Source organism: Aythya marila (assembly GCF_965140915.1).
Source record: "Aythya marila genome assembly, chromosome: 10".
NCBI lineage: Eukaryota > Metazoa > Chordata > Aves > Anseriformes > Anatidae > Aythya > Aythya marila.
In genome coordinates, this window is record NC_139051.1 from 21,822,574 (window position 1) to 21,846,856 (window position 24,283).

Below are 24,283 nucleotides of genomic sequence, written 5' to 3' on the forward strand. Positions count from 1 at the left end.
GACATACTATCCAGGAAGACAGGAAGAATGAACATTAGGTTCCAGGTCAGTATCTCCGAGTGTGCTCAAAAGACTCAGAGCTACCCAGTCATCACTTGTCCTTCCCCCCTACTCGCCCTCCCGGTCCAGGGAATTTAGAAGCAGATGGGATTCAGCAGCTGGATTTGCTTGCAACAACTATTACCTATCCAGACTGGGAACTGGGCCAAGTCAGGACACAAAATTCAGCAGTTAGAATTCTTTGTTTGACCTTTTGAAGTCATTATTGATATTAAAAAAAAAAAAAAATCACTTCAGAGTTCTGAACTAAAACTAAATGCTAGACTGCATTGTCAGAGTTAAAGGCTTGCTCAGATAATATGGGAAGCTGGAAAACAAAAGATCCAGACTACAGTTTGGCAAGGTTTCCAAAATGTGGAGCTGGTATATGTGAATGAGTAATGTTAATTTGACAGTACTTTAAATTTGATATAAGGCTAAATAAAACTGAGGGAAACATGAGTGCAGAAACTTCAAAGACTGCACAGTCCAAGCAAAGTCAAATTAATGCCTGACTAAGCTAGAACAAAGAGCAGCTGGCTTTTGGAGGGAGCTGTATATTTGAACTCAAAATGACTTTGGTAACATGTGAATATTGGAATTCAGAAAGCAAAGAATTACAACTGGAAATACCACATATATGCATCCTCAAAACAAACTCTTGAAACTGAACAAACAGAAAAAGAAGCAGATCTGTGTACAAGATCTGGATGATTCTGGAAACCATGAAGTGGACATTTCAAACAACTACCCTGTACTTCTGAAAGAGTACATTTTTAACCTATACTTTTCTTTGGAATTCAAAGGAAGAAAGATTAGAGTAGTCACAACAGCATAATCAATTACCAAATATTTAAGGCAGGAAAATATCAGATAAGAAGTTTCAAAGATGCCATGCCTCAGCATTCTCCTAATGTGGCATGAAGAACACTACTGTAGATTGCTTCTTCATTGTCATTTATTGTGTAGGTCACTCTGTTGAACCCCTGTGTACACTTGTATTTGTGGTATTTTCTACGTATTAAGCTCTAACCTAATAGTTTAGACTGCTGAATAAGAAAGAGAAGCTGTACCTTTTAAGGTACAGCTCTCCAAAGCTTAGCATTCTGCTGCTGGACAACTGGGAGATGTGTACAGCAAGGAGTTGCTGCTACAGTGCTACCGGGAAGCCGTACTTTTCTGAGTAACTTCTGCCAACTCCCTTCTCAGTACAATTTAAGTCTTTTTTCCACATGTAGCTGAATGAAGTGCTTCTTTTTAACATTGTAACGTAGTAATTTCAAAACAACATCATCTAAGCAAAGAGAGAACTTTTGTATCATTACTTCTGGCTCTAACACACACCTTATCACTGCAAAGTCCCAGGCTTTACATACAGCACCTGTTCCAGGGCGAGGTTAAACATTCAATATCCACAGCAGCACGTTAAAGCACAAGATCTTTTGAACAATTAGGTACTTACATCAGTTGCAATGTACTGACAGCTATTTATAGTTGTTCATATTTATAAAGTTGATGTTACTGTTCCTTAATCAGTGAAACCAGCACCTAACAACTGGCTGTATTGTATCCAATAACCCACTGCATAGATAGGAAAAGCTTTTAGAGGGGGAATTCAGGGGAAGAAACTAGCATTTCTCATGCTCTTTATCCACAAAGTAAGCGACTCTTTCAGCAGCACATGTAAAGATGGAATTTTCCCAAAGTTCACAGTAAGTGCCTTCCTGTCAGAGTGAGTTAAATCTATTTAATAATATCAATTAGTTTTCTATACATTGTCATTCAACAAGGCCACCCACAGCCTAATTATTACACTTTGATGGTTAAATGACTCTAGCACAAGATTGATTTTCATTTTCTAACAAATAGAATGAAAGGTAACAAAAAGTAGCCCAGATTCCCTTTACATTGTCTGCAGGACAGCTGAACCAATGACCTGGATAACACAGTGCACAGCAGTAGTCTACATGCCATATAACAGGTCTTCACTTGCTGCAGTACCTCATTCCAAAGTCCTTCACTTGGTGCTCCCAAGCAGCTAGCCCAATTTCCTCCCAGCGAACGGTAAAAGCAAATGTATGTTCACTGCTGGTATGATTGTTTTTCCACCTGACTCTCCCATTGCTGATTAGTGACTTCAACAACAGTCTGCAGTCAGAGAGCTGCTGCTGAACTGGACAAACAAGGGAAAGTATTTCCCTCAGGGGTCATTATACTCCATCCTCAGCCCATGGGCAGCAGTGCTGCCATCACTTTGTGTTGATTTTTCTGATTGTAATTAGAAACAAATACACTCAACAAAGGGGATCTACAGAGATTTGTAAGTCAACCCAGAAAACAAAGGCTAAGTGAAACCTTGCACAGGAACTCAGCGTTTCAGAACATAAGGACTTGCTCCTTTTACCTTCTTCAAAGGCAAACTAGCCTTCCCTTCACCCCCCCAAAAAAACATCTGATATTGGCAATGCTAATTCAAAACAGCTTGTAATTGCCTATGTTACTGGAGTTCAAGGACTGCCAGAACCAACAAATTCTCAGGTAACTCCTTATAGCAAGAGTCCTTGACTTGGGTTTGCTACCCTTCTTGACATTATCCCAAAGATATGCTGGGGATATTTTTGCCTTTTAATACACTTTCTATTTGTGAACCTAGACAGACAGGTATCCAAGGCATTAATTCTGTGTTTAGGAGCACTCATTACTGCAAACATTTTATTAGAAATTAGTCTCAAAGGAGTTAACTGTGTCATAATTGGAAAACTCTGTAAAGTGAAACAGCCCAGTAACTGCTGTTTCAGACATAACTCACAGGCAGTGCCAGCAACCTGAAACAGAAGCACTCTGTTTCAGACTTCATATTACTGGCTAAACTCCTATACCTTAAAGATTATTAGTTTTTAGCCAACTTTATAAGGGTAAGTCAACATTTGTCATGGCAGGAAGCCCAACATTTTTATTTTTATTTTTATTAGTCTGCTATTAGTTAAATTGGCCTAAGATTAAACAGTTCTAATAAATGCTCCCAAAACTTGGAGTTTAATTTAAAAAACACACCCCCTTGCACACACTTTGAAGCTCTGTTCCACAGGATGTTATCAATATTTAAACTTCAGCAGGATTAAAAAAAAAAAAAAAATGCAAGCAAAAAGGTTAAAAAAACAAAAAGCAACCCACATTACAACAGCCTCTTACTACAGCAAACAGCCTAAAAAATAAAGCATTCCATGCAATTTGAGCTTTTTGTCCCTTCATAGAGAGGTAGATCTAAAACTAGAACAACATCCTCAGTGGTTACCAAAGCTAACAGAGACCATCTTTTTTAATACATGAAACCACAGAAAATTTGCCTTTCTTTCATATTTCATAGTATGTTAGAAATACTTCATTCAGGAAATCCTCAAACATCCAGGCTTCTAGAGCTGTGAATGTATGTTCACATACAGCTCTCCAAAAATTAGTGTGGTCAAGAATAATGAAGCAGGCAACTCTCCAGTAGCTCTAAGCACAGCTACCTTTGTGCAACGCTGAGCTATAATCACCCACACAAATCCATCCTAAAACCTGGGAAAGGCATCACACTAATACAACACTGGCATCTCAAAAAGGCTATTAAGCAAGTTAAGTAAATGATACATATTTGCAACTTGATCAGCCAATAAATCATGTGGTAAAACTTCTAATGTTTCTTCCAAATCCACAAGGCTCCACACCACCTGCACTCTCTCATAGGAGCAGGAAAAGGTTTGTTATTCTTCCTTGGCTGGTCTACACAAAAGCAGCCAGCAAATAAAGCAAAATCCAGAGATGTTTTGTTTTAATCAGTGTTATAAAGAAGAGGTCCTGAAATGATACTTGGGGTAGAAGGAAAAGCTATGCAGAGAAGTGGTAAAGCACTCTCAGTTAAAAAAAGCGAGTTGAAGTGTGCATCGGGGTATGGCACCATGTGCTTCACCATAGATCGTCACCGTCCTGTGAACAGGCTGCCCCCAGCTGGTACCACCTCACCACCTCTGCCATATGACAGATAGAAGCACTGCAGCACCAGCAGCACAGGGAAGAGTTGTGTCCAGCTCTCTTGACTGATAATTCATTTGCCTGCAATACCCAGAAATCTATGTCTACCAGCAGTTATGAAATGAAGGCAAATTGACAGAAAAACCTTACACTGATGCGAATTAACACAAGTAACAGAATTGCCGAAAAACCCAGACAACTAGCGTAGAGTTGACTAAATTCTGAATTTCCTCTCATTTAAAGCTGCTTGTGCAGACTACCCTGGACCTTTTCCCTCTGGAAGAAACTGGATCTGAAGCACGGCTGCCAATTAACAAGCAGACATGTCATGGTAGGTTCATGCATGGCAGCACAGCAGCAAGGTGCTTGTTGCAAAATGCCACTCAGCAGAGCAGGTTTACCCTTCCTGCACTCCCCTGGCTGAGTTAAACACGGTCCTGAGCCCAAGACAACCTAGAGCTTCTCCTGGACAGCAATATATTGAGGGTACTAGGAAACACCAAAAGACAGCCTTAGGAATTAGGGCCATTTGTAGCCTACCATTTCTGCAGTGTAGGAGATGTAAGCAAACACCAGATGAACCAGAACATCCTGGAGGTGCACAGGAATCCTATGCCACTGCGGTAGTTTTTACAGCCTAAACCTAGGCATTATGTTAGATCCTGCACAGAGAGGCAGGAAAACATCCTTGCTCTGAGGAATTGATGTCTTTGTTCCCGGGACTTAAGCCACTTTGTTTGTTTAGTTTCTTGGGTTTGTTTTGTTTGTGCGTTTTTTGAGGAGGAAGAGGGCATGGAGTGGAAAACTTAAAAAGCGTGAGGAATAAAACACTCTTGGAATGGCTAAAAATAGTGCAAAATATTCAGTTGTTAAACATCTGAGAAACACCTGCCTCATTTTACTCCTGAATCTCCATCTGCTCCTTTCTATTGACGCAAATTTGTACAATACTTACACCTTGAGCTTGAAGAAGGAAGAATATTTTCTAGCAAGGATATTTAGCAGCATTTGGATAGCTAAGCACAGCTGTCTTCTCCCCTTGTTTGTGGTTATGAAAAACATTTGTGTTTAAATGAGAAAATGAATCCCAATCATGGAAGTCCATTTGCTGCACACAGACAAGCCTCAAGGGATATGAGATTTATTACGAGTTAAGGAGGGCATTTTTGAGGGAGCTCCTTGTCAAAATACTGAAAGTACATCTTGAGCAGCTCTTGAACTTCCTCGGCTTCCCTCGAACTGCACTTTTTCTGTCCTTAACCACAAGCCCCATTGACTTTGATGTTGCTCAAGATGCTCAAAAACTTTCATGGCCTTATTGGGGACATTAAATTTCATCTTAACCAGACTGATCTTTCCATTCATAAACTACACAATTCCAAGCAAACATAGTGTTTCACAACAACTTTTTCAACTTTTTTTTTTTTTTTTTCCAGAACTTAAAGAAGTATGTTAACTACATAAGCTTTCTTACATATAGAAAAAGGTGAGCTTAAGAATTTTGAGCAGGAAAAGTTCAGTATCTCAAAGACTTCTCCCAACTTCTACAGCTGGATTTCTTGTGATCAAGAAAGGTTAAATGGAAACAGTAAAAAAACAGTAAAATAGAATACTACTATAGATTTAAAATATGTAAATACATAAAAGAGGATTAATTCATGAGATACACTAACTTATACAGGAATCTCAGGACCAGGCATTTTGCTTTGTTCATTTTGTCTACCTTTGTTAAGTAAAAGGTTTTGTTGTTTACCGAGGCAAATACCATATAACTTTTAAGATCAAAAAGGATATAAAAAATGAAACGCAACATGCCAAACACTGATGGTCAAAACAGACTTCTCTTCAAGTTAACATTTTGGTCCTTTTTATTTTGCTTTGTTTTTCCTATTATTTTTTAACCAAAGTCAGATAAATTGATTTGTATCTGCACTTGCCTATTAAAACAAAAACTATAATTTAATTACAGGAAGTTACCCTTGGTAAAAAATGCCTCTGATCTTATGATGCTCTTGATCAAAATTACCTGTAATAATTAATTCTTTTGGTCAACATCAGCATATCAAGTCTGTTTCTGTGCAGTTAAATCCTTAGGTCACAGAGTCAGCTGTTAAAAACTATAGCTAATGATTTTTAACTATTGCTAATGATTTTTATATGGACAATAAAACTATTGTTAAAGTAGTAATCATTGCATTTGACAGTGTAGAGCACGGGATTATGTTTCTACTGATTTGCATTTTCATTGAAGAACCAAAAGTCAGCCTTCCAGAAGATCTTATATCCTTGATCATGGACTAAGTGGGAATTTAAGCACTTAATGCTATATTTTCCTGTCTGTGAGTCTTTTAGCCTTAGCGGGTCATCTCTGCTCCCACTTCTTTAGGCAGATGCAAACAGAAATGGAATAATCAGCTATAGTCACTCAAACCTATTTCATGGAACAGGATAAAATAAGCTTCCCAGAGTATCAAGGGAAGATTGCAGAGCAGGCTCTACTCATGCTTCTTATGTTCACATCATATCACAGACCTCTTTGGGTTGTGTCTGCATAAAGAAGCTTTGTCATATTAACAGGTGCAAGAGAAGTAGCTACTAGAACCTTCAGTCATTATAACTATGTATTTTTACAGTTGTTATAACTATACATTTTTACCAGAGACTTGGTACTAATTTCATCTTGTTGAACTACAGTTGGTATATTTAATAATCCAAATCATTAGTACTCTATTATCCAGTACCAGAAGAAAATACTTGCAAAATTCAGCATGATAAAGAGTCTCTTACAGCAGCTATTAAAAAAAATAGAGAAAAAAAAAAGGGAAAAAAATGAGAGAGAGGGAGAGAGAGGGAAAGACCTGTCTTGGGCTTTCTATTAACAATGAGCAAGAGCAGCTTACCTGTAGCCCTTCTGTTCTTCATCCCACTAACCTGGAAGTGATAGCTGTTTGTGTGCCACATTGTGCAAAAGTCTCATTTAACATTTCAATTTCAGAGGAGACGTGGAAGCTAAGTGTGTCATGCATTGTTATAGGTACTGCTAAATACCTCATGCTATTAAATATACTTCAGTTTTTGTCAGACTTGTCAGACTAAAAATAGCTCCATTTATTCTAGTCACACACTTTTTTCAGTTTCCTTTAGAGGGGCTGATAAGCTCTCTATAGCAAGTGAAGCACTTAGTACATTACAAGAAAGGATGTGGGTGTTTGGGTGTTTGTTTGTTTAATACCTTGAAGCAAGCAGTTTTGCTGATTATCTCTATTTCCATCTTACAAAAAAAAGCCAGAAAGAGCCCAACACCTCTGTACCATTTACACTTAGAATTGTACTACAATATTTTATGTGGGGCATGCAATGATGTAGGCAAAGGCCTTGCACTGTTTCCTGTATTAACTCATTCTTCAGACACTGCAGTGTTTTGCTGCCTTTATATTGTATTTAGAAAGAAGTGTGACAGCTGTACTTTGACCACAGGTACCTTTTCTCAGGTTCCAGGTTTGAACATACATTTTGGACATTTTATTAGTCATTGTTTTGTGACTGTACTACTTCTACTGGATTTATGCTACACAAGTTCAAGTATGGTTTACAGAACGAACCGTAGGCAGGAAACCTCTGTTCTCTTTTGTGACACTGACTTGTTCCTCAGAAAAAGCAGTGGTTTACTACTGCTGCTCTGCACTTTAAGTCAGAGAATGAGGAAAAAACAGTATATTGTCAGTAAGCTTCAGCTGGCTACCCAAAGACTACCACCTGAAACATTGGAAAATTTCAACAGTACTGATAAGGATACACATTTTTTGCTAGTCTCAGTTAAAATCAGTGGGGTTAATTTAAGTATATACTCAAGATTTTTTCTGAATTTCAGAGGAAATATTTAATAATCACAAATTTTGACTTTAAACCAAAAAACAACAGCCACATAGCAGAAAATCTGTTCTGTTCCACATATGACAAAATCTATGCACATTAGGTAAGTAAATCAGTCAACTTCCCATGTCAATAATTAAAATAGTTTTCAAAAGTTTCACCAAGCCAGAAGTTCATAACCCACACACAGCACACTAGCTTTCTGGTGTAGTAACGAAATCGTGGTAGAAGGTGCTCAATAGCTTTGTTTTAATTACTAAAGGTCAGAGAAACAGCTTAACATTTGATTTGGAGAAGAAATGGGGATTTTTCCCAATATTGATAGATTTTGAGGAATCAGGCTGCATATGTCTATCCTTACAATGCCTTTCCCAAAGTGCCTTTATTTCTACTTTCTTTGCCAAAATTTTTGAGTGCCAGATGGAGACAAACAAAAGAATGCTTAAAAGTTTATTTTTCAGAAGAAATAGTGGTCCGTCCTACTCTCAGAAATAAGCCTGAAAGTACAAGGTGAATTTTCTTAATTATATAAGATACAAAATGAAAGATTATAAATCCAAGTCAGTGTTTGCACCCTGTAATTCTGATTGATCTCATCTGTTACCAGAGATTTCCTCATGCTCTACAATTTCACTGAGACTTTTTCTTTGAAATTTGAATAATTAAACTGCCCTTCCTAAGTGTAGCAGAATAATGCTTGAACTCTTCAGATTTGGCAATTCTATTAATTTAAAAATAATAATAATAATTCAAATCTTCATGCACTAAAAGACTAAATGCATATTTCTCAGATATTATTACCAGTAAAACCAGTACCCTTAAATGAACTATTCAGTGATTAACAACACAAGCTTTATGGATAAGTGCACACATATTCAGGGTGTTAACTTTGAAAAACACAGTTGACAAAATTTCAGGTTTGTTAACTGCAGTAATTAAAACCCTTTATGTACAATTACACCAAAAAGCAAAAGGGCAGAATCTTCTTCTTAGAGTTCTTAGCTTAAACAGGGACACTTGGCTCATGTTACCTTCAACCACTGGAAGTAATTAAACTTTCATACAGTTGGATTAAAAGCATACAATTTAGCAATTTGTCTTCAAGTTACTCAGTAAAGAAGACTAATAAAGAATCTATATACTTGAAGTGATAAAAACTTTCAGAAGGAAGCTTAATCTTTCCTCCAGCACAGCTAGACAGCCTCCTTGAGGTCACTTCGCTTTCCACAGAACTAGAGCAGACTAAACACTAACCTAAAGTATCAAATATTCAAGTCTTTCACAAACCCCACTCCTTGAAAGTTTCCACCATTTATGCGAGTTTTGTGAATGAATAAGTTGAGTTTCGGTTAAAAATCTTATTCCTTAATGTCACATTAAAAGATTTCATCCATTTTAAGAAAGACAATAGTCAACCTGCTGACCTGGCAGCTTTCAGTTAACTGTGCTAATCACATTAATTTCTTGTTTTAGCACTGATGAGGACAAGACAGTGACATGGAGCTTCAAGGCACTGTCTTCCAGATTGCCTCCACTGTCAGCAAAGCATGCAACTGGCTCCTGCATCAGATTGACGATTAGTAAGTAACACTTCGCACTAGAATAAAGTAAATATAACTGACTTTACATATCTAAAATAGACATTTCATTAACCACTTTGAAGATTAATTCTTTAAAATGTCAGATGACAAGATTCCTCTTTCCTTTATTTCAAAAAGTTCATCAGCAAGGAAAGCACTACAGGATGCTCAAACATACCAGGGATCTATGCCCAGAAGCCCCTTTTCCCAGTGCATCGCTTCTCCCCCGAGCACCACAGAGCTACAAAGGAACAAAGTTGTGACCCGTCACCCCTAACTGAGGTACCTCCGTCTCTTTAGCCGGGAAGCTCGCTGCCTGCACGTCCAAGGCACAATTCGTCCTCTTGACCGCAAGGTAAAAAGGGTAATCCTTGGCCACCATCGCGGCGGTGGGAGCGGCAGTTTCGGGTGTCACAGTTGCTCCGCTCCGAAAGCGAGCCGTCAGGGCGGTTTTGAGCCGAGCCTCCCGGCGCCCGGCAGCAGCAGTAGCGTCCCGCCGGGGGCTCCAAGCGCAGGGCCTGCGGCCGCCCCGCGCTCCGAGGGGCCGCTGAGGAGTGCGGGGCTGCGGGCAGGGGGAGGCTGGAGGAGGTAGGAGGCAGCGGGAAGACGCTGGAGGCGGCCTCACACCGCGGCGCCGCAGCAGGCCCGCCCCGCGAGGCGGTGTCGACTCCGCCTCCTCAGCGGAAAGGCGAGGAGTGGGGGCTGGCTGCGGGGGGCATTCGTCTGCCCGCCTCGGCCTACTGTGAAAGTTTGGTTCGCACACAGCCCTTCTCAACGTGTACCACAAGGAGAGAATTTCAGCCCGCCTTTATGCTTGCTTCTCAGAGGGTCAATGCAGTTCAATTATTGCCTTTTGGTTGGGCTGTTGGGCCACCTAAGCTCCTGGCAAACGCAGGGTTTCATGGCCATCCATCACCAGCAGTCCAGGCCCAAACACCATTCCCATTTCTGTGGATGTCAGTGGCATCTGCATCCTGCATACAAGTGCTCCAGCCCACCAGAGACGGAGTGCTGCATCATGCTATGCCACAACATTCAGCATTGCTCAATCTCTGGGTATTTTGTTCACCTATATTGTTACTTCTTCCTGTCTGGCAAGCAGGAGTTTGTTTCTTGTGTTTTTTAAAGTTACACTGCTGTTGCTATTGTTTAGTCAAAGAGCTCCCCTACCCGCACCCCTCATTGTAACAAGCTCAGAGAGAGTGGAAAAACACGACGGGTATAGTACAGGATGCACTGCTGGGCCAGGTCAGCAAGGCAGAGGGGCTGGTGTCTACCTTCAGACAAAGATAGTGAAACTTTCCTGAAAAGAGAGAGGGAGTAGCAGGGGCCTTGTCTGGGTCCTTGACTGATCATACAAAAAGAGAATATGGGAGACAAGGAAAAGGAAACAGAGTGGGAAGCTGGATGGAGGCAGCAGGGAAGGATATTTTCAGGCAAAGGGAAGCAGCACAACCAAGAATAACTTAACAGAGTCTGACAGAACTAATTCTATTTTTAAAAGCAGATTGGATGGATGTTGATTCACAAGCATTTGTTTTGCTAAAGGTTATTAATCAGATAGTGATGCCTTTAGAATAAGCATATTCAAACTCAGTCCTCATTTGGGTACTTCCTTTGACTTCACCAACATCCCAAACATACAATGTCTCACACACTTGTTCTCCCAGGCCTGTTCAACAGCAGCCACAGTAGCTGAGATGGTCTCCTGCTGCCTCTCTATTTTGTAGTCATCTGCTCATAAAAACAAACAAAACCCCAAACCAATCCACAACACACACCAGTCTCCCTAGCCCCCAGTTCCTGGAGAAAAAGCTAGAAGAAAAGTACCAGTACTTTGGGATGTTTTGCTTTCTTTTGTAGAAGAAAAAGTAAAATTTGAACCTTTGGAGTGATATGGGCTGTGCTGCTCTCCCCATCTCCAAAGGGCCACAGGAGGACTGGCCAAGGTTCAATAGAAGCACAAGTGTTGACATGAGCCATTGAACAGCTTTCACATAGAGAACAGCAAGCAGACAGGACATTTCAGACAGGAAGAGAAATCAGGACAGTTGTTATAGAGATGTACAAAACCATGAGAGACAGAAAAATAGAGAATGGTTTTCCACCACATTCAACTACGGAAAAGGGGACCATCACATTAAACTGCATGGTGGCAGATTTATAGAGAAAAGTGGAGCTAATTCTTCACGTTACATACAATTTTCAAGTTATACACAATGGAAATATTTGCTACAAGACACTGCTGCTAAGAAAGTTTCTCAGACACAAGTTTCTGGCTACTGAAACAGTATTTTGGGAAACACGATGACAGGCTCTTTCCATTTCATACTCTTCCACAGCAGTCCACTGTTGACCTCCACTAGAGATTGGATACTAGGCTAGACCAATCATTGCTGTGGGCCCCTCGCTTTCCATTTTTCATAAGATATGAAAATATTTTTTTTTATTTTTTCCAGAGGATTATTTGTCTTAGTTGAATGTTTCTGAAGCTACACACAGCTATTTCATTCATACGAATGTATGTTCATTTTTGCAAGTGTTTGGCAGGATGTTTACAGGACATACCTCTTTTGTACACAATCTGCTACTGGTGGACAGTTTCTCCTTACATTTCAAGCACATCAAAACACCAATACATATGCACAGGTTACAATAGCCAGAACTTCCTGAGAACACCGCAGCTGCTGTCTAATCATTGAAGCCCAAGAAGCCTTGATTTCAAATACTATCTGTGTATGGTTTTTTGTTTGTTTGTTTGTTTGTTTTATGTATGCATATGCTAAAACCATTTTAAAAATCAGCTTCACTTAGATGAGGAAAAGCGCCTTCAGGGCATGCCCTCGAACCATTTTAGTCCTGTAACATGCCTCACAGCATAAAGAGTACTTCACACAGGACAGGAGTGTACTGGTTTGGAGACTCAATGAACCTGAGTTTATAAATATATAAAAGAAAGTGCAGAGAGAAAAATCCTGCCTTTTTTCCAATTAATCAGGCCAGTGCACTTCAGCTTAACTAAGCATTCTTGAGAAACAAGAGAAAAGACTATATTCCTCTATTAAGAGGAATATGATTTTTTAACTGCTAGAAATAGGCAGTACTGATGAATTTCAGAGTAACTTACACCTAAAAGACTATAGCTTCTATAAACATCTAAAATAGGATTCATTAGAGACTTTGCATGTTTGTCTACTCTACTAGAAGAGCATAACTACTTTTTTAGAACTGAAGTTTGGATTCATTGATGCACCTAACTTTCTAAGTATCATATTATCTGATGGAATTACACAACAGTGCAATTTCAAAAAAATCTCTCACAGAATATCCAGAACAGGCTTGTGAGATTTTGTTTGTTTGTTTTCTGATATATATATAATTTTTACTTAGGAACCACGCTGTTTGGTAATTCTGGTAATCCCTGCTCAAGTAAGGTACCCACCACTGTTGACCTGGTTCAGGACTAAAGTTCACTGTTGAAGTTGTTCCATGATTGTCTAGTTCACACCAATGCTTTTAACCAGTTTCCCCATACATTCAAAAACAAATATTGAAGTAACTATTGCAAAAGCATCTGTCTGTATGACAAAGTCCTTTGGACCATTTAAGTTTTAGAACACAAATTATCCAAAATACAATAGCAAAAGAGGAAAAAAAAAAAAAAAAAACGGTTCCTTCTAGATAACGGTTAAAAAGCCATTATGCTAAGCAGCAGCAAAAGTAACTAAAATATTTAATCTAATCTAAATATTTAGATAAGGAAAATCCAAATGGAGCAAAGCATCTTTAACCATGGAAGTCATGGGCTTTAAGGAGTTCAATGGAACAGAAAATCATTAATTAAAGTTGAACACAGCCTAAGGAATAAAACACACAAATAGATTGTTTAAAGTTCAGGGTTGGTGTTTTTGTTGTCTTGTTTAAGTTTTGTTTCAACATGATCTTTGCCAAAATTTTTCCAACTGCCTTTGGGCAGAAATGCAGAATCTGTAATTAAACAGAAATATTTTGAGATGTCTACACCCAGATCTCAATTACTGTCTTCCTCCTGATATGCTAATGTGACTGCTTTCCCTATTAAAAGACAAAATCTGTTTTGATGAGCTGTTAAAAAAAGATTAGATAAATGCAATCAATTTTTGATGAAATATTCATATTCCAATAGACTCAATGTCTGTCTCTGCTTTTCTTCCCCCACCCAACTTAACACACCCCTTTGCTTTTTTTTTTTTGTCTGCATTTGACTGTCAAGCCTAAAAAATAGCCTAGCCTTAGTTGCAATAATTCATTCTATTTCTTCTTTTAATTATAACTATTAATGCTAAAAGAGAAACACTACTAACTGTGTTTCTCCCATGATTCATATTTGTGGGAGCTTTTTTCACCCATTTTGGATGATTTTGAAATATATATTATGCACCTAGACATATATTTCACCAAGAACACAGCTCTGTGATATGTTCCCAGAAGGTCTAAGTAGCAAGAAAAAAATTTAATCAAAGGCATAATGCTTTGAAAAATAAAACTATTATCACCATCATCTTCAGATACACTATATTATCAACTCTTGGTGTTGTTTGTGTTTTGGTTTGGTTTTTAAATAAAGAACAATAAACAGTTCTTGACACAATTTTGGCTAAGTGTGCATACTACTTGGCTTGTATTGTTTCTGAAAGTTTTACCCATTGTAAAAGCCTGAATTAAGTGAAATATTGTAAGCACATTTCAAGAAAAGAAATCTCAGTAGCTTGTACTCCATGGAATATTCTTTGAGTACGGGTATCTGTCATATGTGCACCCACCATTAGTATGTGTTTTCACCAAAAAAATAAAAATAAACAAACAACATAAAGCCACTGCTTACAAGAGGTACAATTTCACTAACAGTATTCAGATAAAAGTTACTATTTCATAAAATTACCAGTGAAAGTAAGCCAAGCTAATGCTGTACACACACCGTTCTGCACTTATTGAACGTTTCTGAAGCCTCTCTTCAATGTACTCTAATATAACTTCAGAGTGATCATTAGGAATCTTTCCTTTCAGAAAGAAAACAACAAACAACCACATCCTGGAAAAAAAGGGCAATTTTTTCAAGTAGCCATTTTCACTAAACATCATGGGTTCAACTCTGCTTAGGAGCTCAAACAACTGTGATACAGTAGTTAGAAAGCATATAAACTGCAAGATAAAGGGTACTTATCCGGCAGTTGCACAGCTATTCATGACACTGCAATTTCCTCATTGCAAATACAGACTGTACACACAGTAGTGAGAGCAACAATTTTCTAGGTGATAAATACTTGAAAGAGACCACTTGATTAAACACATCAGAGACCACTTGATTAAACACATTATATAAAAATATAATTACAGGATAAATGATTACCATTAAAAATGTCCTCTCAAAAAACACAGCTGTAATTTTTCCAGGTAGAGACTTTATCATGCAAAGATCAATGTAGAACAAAGAACATATCTCAGGGGAACATCTGACATTACAAAATTGAAGCCCAAACTTCTATTCCATCTAGACTCTCCATTTGAAGACTATCTTTCATATGGCCCTTATTTGTGCAGCTTATGGAGTAACAAGAGGAGGAAGAAGTTAAACACGTATGTTTCCTCACTGTTATTGTGGCCTCTGCTTTGGGATTTGCAGCCAAGAGGTCCTGAACTATTCCCCGAGTTTTGTCAAATGAAATGAAAAATAGGAGTCTTCATTGTCCTCCACGGTGGATGATTGCTACTTTGAAAAAGTACCACCTTTATGTCTAAGTACATTCATGTGGAACTGATGAATAGAGAGACGTGATTACCATACAGAACATCATAGATGCATTGTTACATAAACACACGTTTGGTCAGCCATCCACAGGCTTTCAAAGTAAAACATGCATAAATTGTTGGAGCTTTTTCTTATTAATACAGAACAATTTGGCAGTGGGAGACAAGCATGAAGATTTGCCAATTTTGGGAGGTTTGGATTTTATTTATTTATTTATGGGGGGGTGGTTTTTGTTTGGTTTGTTCTTTCTCCCCCCCCCCCCACTAACTTCATGTAATTTGCTTACTACAGAAAGTATTGTGCAGTTAAAGGATGCCTTCTAACAATTGCATTTGCACTGAAACAAAACTTCATGGAAACAGAATTTTTCCCTACGAAGATGGTAAGTCATTTTTAAAGCTGCCTCGGTTTCATATCCCAGACTGTTAGGGTGCCTCCTGCTGACGATGGCCCACCGAGACAATGAGGAAGGACTCACTCATGCCTCTCCACCCTGCTACCACACACAAAGCACAAACTAATTCCTAACTGCGTGGGCCCTCTGGAGGGAACACATAGGGTGTGGTGAGGCTGGATAAAATGACCCTTCATGAGTTACACTTGTAAGGAGGTACTTGGTTGAGCTTGTCTTCCTACACGGCCCTACACAGAGATGGGAAGGATCGCACTGGCTGTCAGTGGGGATTTTTAAAGAATCTAAAGAATCTTTAAATTTTTAAAGACAGTAAAGAAGTCAAGTTCTGTATTAGTGGCCCTGAGTGGAAGAGCGTCCTTTCCTAAAATTTTACAACAGAAGAGGCATTATACAAGGAAGAAATTGCTGGGAATTACTTGTATGGTGTTTAAATAGGATTAAATGTAATTTAAATATTTTGTTTAAATTACAGGCACTGGGGGAGCTGAAATCTCTCTCCAGAGCACCCTCCTGGCTGGAGAATTAAGTAACAAATTTCTTCAAAGGACAGCATTGTCCCTAATACAAAGTATTTATCAAGACATTACAATAGTGGTCTTTTTTGTTTGATTGATTAAATTTTATTACAACAACATTTATATCATATAAATAACTCAATATTTAACTTCAGGGAAGAAAGCATTTTCTAATATTTCTCTGTATGCGTGTTTGTGTACTTTAGATATGGACAAGAAGAAAATGAAGAAAGGATTAACTATTAAGAATAACAGCAATTTTCCCCGCTCTAATTGATTTCACATGTAATACTGGCTAAAAGCCACTTATTATGTCCCTCCAACTGCAAGATGTAAAGCAAAGTCTGGGGTTAATACAGTATATTAGACCACATTATGTAACAATTGGAAAAAAAAATCAGAAGAGCTTTCATGTATTCGTGACCTACAGGTTAGAAATAAAAGCAGCAAAACATAAGACCGTTTTAAGTCCTCCTCTCCTATCCATTTACTTGTCTAGAAACACAAACGTTAAATCCAATTATACCATTCATTTGCCCAGTTTGACACACGCTTTGCCACACTGACATGTTAGTATGATTCTCTGCATTCCTTAGAAGTTACCTGAGTTAGCCATTTTCACAAAGATTTTGATTTCTATGACTTTTGGAATACATTTTTGCTTTGGGAAGGGCAGTACTCAAGATGCAAACTCTGAAAGTGCTGACAATGGACATGATTTTACAGCATGAATGAGATTAATTAACAATTAGTGACTTGCAGCAACAAGAAACACTGACTTTCGTTTGCCAGGTTTCTTTGCTGTGGATTTACCAAGCATGGGTTCCTGCACCATGACAAAAGCACCAGAACACTTTTAAAGGCAAATGGAAGGAAAGTGCATAGATGCCAATGGGGACAGGGCAGGGAAAGAGCTACTTTTTTTCCTCCTAATAGCAGTGAACTATTAGCTCAGCTTACGTTGTTTCATGAAGTCATACCCAACGAATACTGTCCGTGTTTCTGGTTTTGGACCAACATTTTGGAGTAGAAGCTTTTTTCTTTTTTAATATTTTTTAAACAGACCCACCTACTAATTTCGATAACAACTGTGCATGGTTACTCATCTTCTACTCAGTTATTTTTGCCAATTTGTGTATCATAAAATTAAGAGAACATCTGTGTTTCTTAAATACAACTTTCAAAGACCAGCCGTAAGGCTGACTTCATATTCTGAGCATGATGTACCCTTTTCTAGATCATAGCCAAGGAGATGCTAGCAATATTTTTAGACTGAAAGTTAAGCAACTTACAATTCTTTGATACAGATTATAAGACATCCAAGGGAAAGAATTATGTTGGTCAAGCAAAACAGGGGGGAGACTATCAAGTGCTTTACAAACAGCCTGATAACTACAATAGAGCAATCTTGAACCTGCCATCTGCTAAAGCATAATACTCCATGACAATTCAGTAGATAAAACCTCCACACTTGATCCTGAAGAGTTTCACAGTTCACACAATGCCTTACCATTCCAATTATCACAGTGATGACCCAAAATGTGTGTTCTAATACTGGTGTCCATTGATCATTTCTAGAATGTTCCATTTTCATCTGCTATGACCCATATACAAAAATATACAAAAAATATACAAAAATAAATATTAAAAAATATATACAAAAATATACAAAAAATAAAACAATAAAAGATGAACACACACACACACACAAATCATCTCTCACCCTCATTCTCTCTATATGAGGGGGGGAGCAAAACTATGGGATAACTTCAAAAAGAAGCGTCCTTGCAAAACTGATAATGCATCAGCAAAGGATGGAAGCAGCCTACTGCCAGCACTGCTGCAAAGCTGCGTGGCCTTAGCCATGATGTGTTGTTAGCAACAATGTGACTCGTGTTTAAAAGATGCTTGAAAGAGGGCATAACATCTCAGACACCAACAACTCACACCAGGACAGAACTTCTTTGTTCATAGCCCCTAACCAAGAATCAGGGAGCGAAGAAGCCACTTTCAGGCACGTTTTACTTCGAGTTACAACAAGGCTTTTCTTAAGGTGGCAAAGTGCTATCTTCCCAAGGGAAAATATGATGAAGTCATCCAACTGATCAAAAGTTACTATAAATACTCTCAGCTGAAACACAGAAATAAGACAAATAGTTACACTGAATACTTCATCCTTAGCTCATGAATGCTATTTATAATTTCTGAAGGCTATCTCCCCTCTGGTCAACTTGTTATTCCCAAAGCACCATCTGGCAAAAGATCAAGTGCATTCTACTTTTAAGTGACCTCCATTACCCAACCTGCAGCCATGAGCCGCCGTGAGGTGTGCCACTTGCCAACAACTATGAGTTTCAGACAGGCCCCTGACTACCGTAGTTAACTCAGCCCCTGATATAGCAGTGAGAGTCAATAATTAAAAATGGAAAGCAACATTGAAAGTAATTCCAACCACCACTGATAAAGTGATAGCAAGCTAAGGATGAGAGTTGGCATCCTAGCCAAGAGAGGAGCAAGAGTGACCCACTTCAGTAACAGAACAATTTGTGGGATTGGGATAAATCATTTACCTGACCTTTCAAAGTCTTTTTAGTTTCTGCTTGATGCAAAATAGAAGTCGCTGGAGCAATACAAAGAGAAACATAGGATAATCAAAGTGACCACCTAGGAAAATTACTTTTGCAGTAACATTTGCCTGTATATGTGGATGCAAAACTGTTGTTTGTTAATGCCGGTGTAGTGGGTTTACGTGGCAAGGTTTTGGTAGCAGGGGGCTATAGGGGTGGTTTCTGTGAGAAAGATCTAGAAGCTGCCCCATGTTTGGGAAGGGCCCCATTGTTTTCCAGATCTGAGCCAATAAGTGATGTTGTTTGCGCCTCTGTGAGAGCATATTTAAGACAGGGAAAAAAACGCTGTGCCAGACAGCAGCCGGGAGTGAGAGAACAGCCTTGCAGGTGCCAAGGTCAGTGTAGAGGGAGGGGGAGAGGTGCTCCAGGCGCCGGAGCAGAAGTCCCCTGCGGCCTGTGGTGAGGACCATGGTGGAGCAGGATGTCCCCCTGCAGCCCATGGAGTACCACGGTGGAGCAGGGTTCCATGCTGCAGCCCGTGGAGGAGACCACGGTGGAGCAGGTGGCCCTGCACCGATGGAGGCTGCCGCCTGTGGAAGACCCCTGCCGGAGCAGGTTCCGGGCCGGACCTGTAGCCCGTGGAGAGGAGCCCACGCAGGAGCAGGTGACCTGGCAGGAGCTGCTGCCCGTAGGGGAGCCAGGTTGGAGCAGTTTTCTCCTGAGGGATGGACCCCGTGGTATGGACCCATATCTGGAGCAGTTCTGGAAGAGCTGCTGCCTGTGGGAAGCCCACGCCGGATCAGTTCATCAAGGACTGCATCCCGTGGGTGGGACCCCACAGCACAGGGGACGAGAGTGACCGAGAAGGAGAGGCAGAGAAGAAGTGCTGTAGACTGACCATAACCCCCATTCCCCCGTTCCCCTGCGCCGCTCGGGGGGAGGAGGTGGAAGAGAGTGGATGGGGGGGAAGGTGCTTTTGGTTTGCTTTTTCCTTTGTTTTCTCACTTCTCTCGCTTGTTAGTAATAGGCAATAAATCTTACTATCTCCTTATGCCGAGTCTGTTTTGCCCGTTACAATAATTATTGCGTGATTTTCTCGTCCTTATCTCAACCCTTGAGCCCTTTTCACATATTTTCTCCCCATTCCTCTTTGAGGAGGGGGAGTGAGAGAGCGGCTGTGGTGGAGCTCGGCTGCCCACTCGAGCGGAACCACGACAGCCGGGAAAAATATTGTTGCAATAATCATAATGCAACATAGGAGAATCCTGAAGGAGAATTTTAGCTTTGTAAAAAACAAAGGCCAGAAAACAATGGTAATGTGTAGAAATAAAGTGTAAGATTAGACATAGGGTAGATAAAAAGACCCACTTCCTTTGAGTTAAGTATGATGCCATTTCCATTAAAGAACACAGCAAAATAATTTTAGAAGAGATGGTATTGTGGTATTAGATTAATTCTTGTATCTGAATTTTACGTGTAGTAATACATAACAAGTAATAGATGGGTAGAAAATTTTGTTTTGAAGGCTATGCCTTAAGAATATCACACTAGCAAACAATACAGAGCACTGAGCACAGCAGAGTTCCCAGAATCTTTTTATCTTTTTTTTTTTTTTTTTTTTTTTTTTTAAGTAGAGCTGCATGTGATCTTGAAATAAGATATTGTAGGAGGAAGTTACTATGCCATCGTGTATGAGTTCCAGACTACTACAGAATAGAACAAGACCATGCAGCATCTCTCAGTGACATAATTTGCTGTAGTTGTAATGGCTTGCAAGCACTTAACTCTTTTTTGGGTCTTGTTACCTTAAAAGACAATAAAAATATATATGTATATATTTATGTCCAGACAATAGAAAAAAAAACATTTTGATTTTGTTATATATTTTAAGACCTAAAGTGAGAGACAGGAGAGGGGCAAACCATGAAAAAGAAATCCTGCCCACACTGAAATCCAAGGAAATATATTCCCAGAGCTCCAAGCTGGAGATAGTTCACCCATATCAGAAAAACACTACATTGATACAATTTAAGGTAATTTGAGTAGAAGCAACTTAAAGTGAGTTAGAGATATTGATACCAGAATATCAATAGCTCTAAATTAGAATATCAGAATATCAATAGAAGCCATCTTATTGACTTAAAACAAGCTAAATTACTGTTAGGAGTAATAATAATAATAATAATAATAATAATAATAATAAACATTGCACAAGAAGGGGGGTAAAAATACAACTTGTAATCATCCAGAAATGGTAATGTAAAATGAAGCAAAAATATCGTGTTGCATATAAAAGCTGAAAGAATTATAGGGAAGTAAAAGGTACTGGAGGGGTAAAACCAAACAAAAATGTATTTTTTTTTTTTTTTTTTTTTTTTACAATGATAATTTTTGATTAGAAACATGATTTAATTCCATTGCCCTCATATTTTCCTTATCCCAGATATAATAGTTAAATAATGAAATGTGAAAATGAAGTGCCAAACAATTAGGAGATAAAGCAAGAGCAGAGTGCTGCCATGCCAACTTACTGCATTGAAGTAGGAGAAGAACTACTAATCCTGCTGTCCTACTTCAAGCACAGTGTCTGGTACAGGTGTTCTCAGGGTGCTCTATGAACCCTCCTTGAATTCTCCGCTCCATTCTTCCTTCGAACAAGGATAGTTCAGAGCACAGACTGGGTACTCAAAGTGACCTAAGGCACTTACAAAGAAAATCCTCAATGAAAACACCTAAATGCTTAAGTCATATGAAATGTCCAGCCATTGCATTGATGAATCAACATTGAAAAGATGAAAGAACAGCTTCATAAAAGTATAGACCAACAATAAAGATCGGAATGCACTTCATATCTGGAACAGAAGAGCAGGTATTTTATTACATACGGTTCTCTGGAATTTGATGGAGTTGTTTTTGCACAAACATTTAGACTACCTGCTTCTGTTTGTAATTGCTTCCTCCAAATCTGGTCTTTGTATTAAATAAAGGATACCTATCCTCCCCAAATGATTGGAGCATCACCACAGTAAGAATCTATCCATTTTGTCGGGTCAGGAAGTTACATTTCTTTTAGTACATGCTATCTAACAGCAGATGTGCGTTAAATTGTGTTGCTGCAGGATATATTGACTACATCACAGGAAGAAGCCAAACAGCTGAAATAAGAAGTTACAAAGACCTTTTCAAACATGAGAAGTCTCCCTGATCACTATGAAACTAAATCACATGTCTGATATTACTTGCACATACGGAAAAGATTTACTGCCTGGTTACATACAGTAACCAGGTTACATACAGTAACCAGGCAGTAAATGTGCTTCTAGTCTCATGCCCTATAACAGTACACTTGTTTCACAACTGCTACTTGCTCTACTGGTTTCCTTTGCTGTATATTTAGAAATCTGCAATATATATATTGAAGGCAATTATGATTCCAGTATTTCCCTAAGATTCAACAGGTTTTACAGTAGTTTCAAGTAGTCTTAATGACTAGATGGTGGGCTGTTGTTTTTTTGTATGTTTGTGTGGGGTTTTGTTTGTTTTATTTTGTTTGGTTTGGTTTCTAATCATTGCCTCTCTCTTCTAATCATGCTCTCTCTCAGCAGCTTCAACATTTGAGCTTCAATGCTCTCAATTAGTCTCTCATCTGACACTTCAGTCAGAACTGCCGTATCCCAGAACCTTCAGGAAGGTGCAATGCAATCAATACATCACACTTAGGTCAATTTTTACATTTATACCCAGACTATTAGAAAGAAGTTTTGAGTGTGATATTGCCAATTTTCCAGAAATAATGGTAATAAAGGGAAACACAATGAATAAACTACTACAGAGGGAAATAAATATTCCTAGCAAAAAGGGAAAGCAGAAAGTCTTAAGCACTAATGAACCTTTCCTGATTCCATTTCTGGTATTTAGAGATCAATACTGGCCAAAGTAATTCAACAGTTCATTTGGTATTGAGGGGAAAAAAAAAAGAAAATGACAACAACAACAAAAACACCTACAGCATCGAACAGTGACTCTAGTTTAAAAAAAAAAAAAAAAAAAAAGGAGAAAAAAAGCAAATGCAAAAGAAGCTCCTCAGAAATAATATAGTTAGAGTTGAGATTCTACTACAAGCATTTTGTTAAATGTTTGTGTCCATATGTGAAGCATTTCTGAATATTTATGACTACAGTTTTTTCTACTATATTCAGTTCTTATAGGATGAGGATTATGCCTTGTTTGTGAAACTAGGTGGAAATTCTTAATGGTGCGTTTCAGGAAGCATGCGTCTGTTTTTTCATCCTGTTCCTTCCTAAACTTGCTAAAGTTGGCCCCAAAAATATATCAGAAAATAACTAGAGGGTGAGAGGGGTGAGTGGAAAAACTTTAAAGACACCTTGTCTTAATTAAATCTAAAAGCGTTACTTCTTCCTGTTCAACTTAGTAACGTATGGCTTTGGCATATCACACCTGACTGGGGTCAGGGGATGCAACAGCACAGAATGGGTTCATATTTCAGCTGCCACCTGTAATTGGCAGCCTGGAATTAATTAATGAAGTGGAACCAACACAAACTTCAGTGCAGCATGAAATTAAACACGCCAAGCAGTATAGAAAAAAAAAAAAAAAACAACCTGCTGCTTTTTCGATACTCCTTTACTGCTATAAAAAGTAGAAAGGTAAAACAGTTAAGCCAAGTGCAAACCTAACAAATGTAAGCAATGCCTGTGGTAGTTATTTGTATTATTTGGGTCTCTCACTCAGCTGCTAAGCTATTACTTGAACAAACAGGTACAGAAAGAATAGTTACCCAACCTCATAAAGACATTTATCAGTCTTTGACATTTTTAGTCATTTTGGTCTTACAATTATTTTAAATAACTTATCTAAAGCCAGACCACGGGGCTGCTACAAGAAGTCTCAGCTGGAAGCTGTCTGATCACAGCATCAGCATCTCAGCCCTGATTCAGCCGGACAGCCAGGGCAGGAATCCAGCCAGCCCTGTACACACACCAACCCCTGACAGGAATGCCATTGCTGTAATCTTTCTGCCTGATCAGCAATTAGCATTCAGCACGAGCCACCTTTCTGTAGGTGAGGCAAGATATTTGACTTCTGTATTTTAAAGAAAAATCTTGGAGTACAGACCAAAAAAAAAAAAGTTATTTTTGCAGCATTTTCTTCCACTTATTTTTGCTTTAAATAACAGCAGATCTTATAAGAATATTTCTAGTATCCTGGAAAGAGTCTCAACGCAAGGTGTCCCTTTTTATTTCCTTCCTTTTTTTCCTCATCTTAATTCAATAGATATCAGAGAACTTCTGCTGTACCTTTTAGATTGTTTCTCTTGAATTAAGCTTCTTTTCTTGACAAAGCTTCTTTTCTCTTCCACGTTCTCTACAAACTTCTTATATTACTCCTATAAAGCAGTAAAGCATGTCTCCTAGTTCGGGCAAGGATAATTTCAAACCAAATAAAAAAAAGATGAGTTCAGGATGGAAGTC

General features: G+C 38.8%; 1 protein-coding gene across 4 annotated transcripts in view; it reads right to left on the reverse strand.

The window, feature by feature from the left end:
* The window catches only part of ARHGEF3 (Rho guanine nucleotide exchange factor 3), a 133,408-nt gene that overhangs the window by 19,648 nt on the left and 89,477 nt on the right, over positions 1 to 24,283 (reverse strand). Inside the window, exon 1 of one of the 4 annotated variants that reach the window (XM_082767834.1) lies at positions 9,793 to 10,112. The exons of the other annotated variants lie outside the window; for them this stretch is intronic. Within the exon in view, the coding sequence (XP_082623960.1) occupies positions 9,793 to 9,888 (96 nt within the window). The 5' untranslated portion in view covers positions 9,889 to 10,112. Of the gene's footprint in view, positions 1 to 9,792; positions 10,113 to 24,283 lie in introns of those variants that run through there. 4 annotated transcript variants of the gene reach the window in all.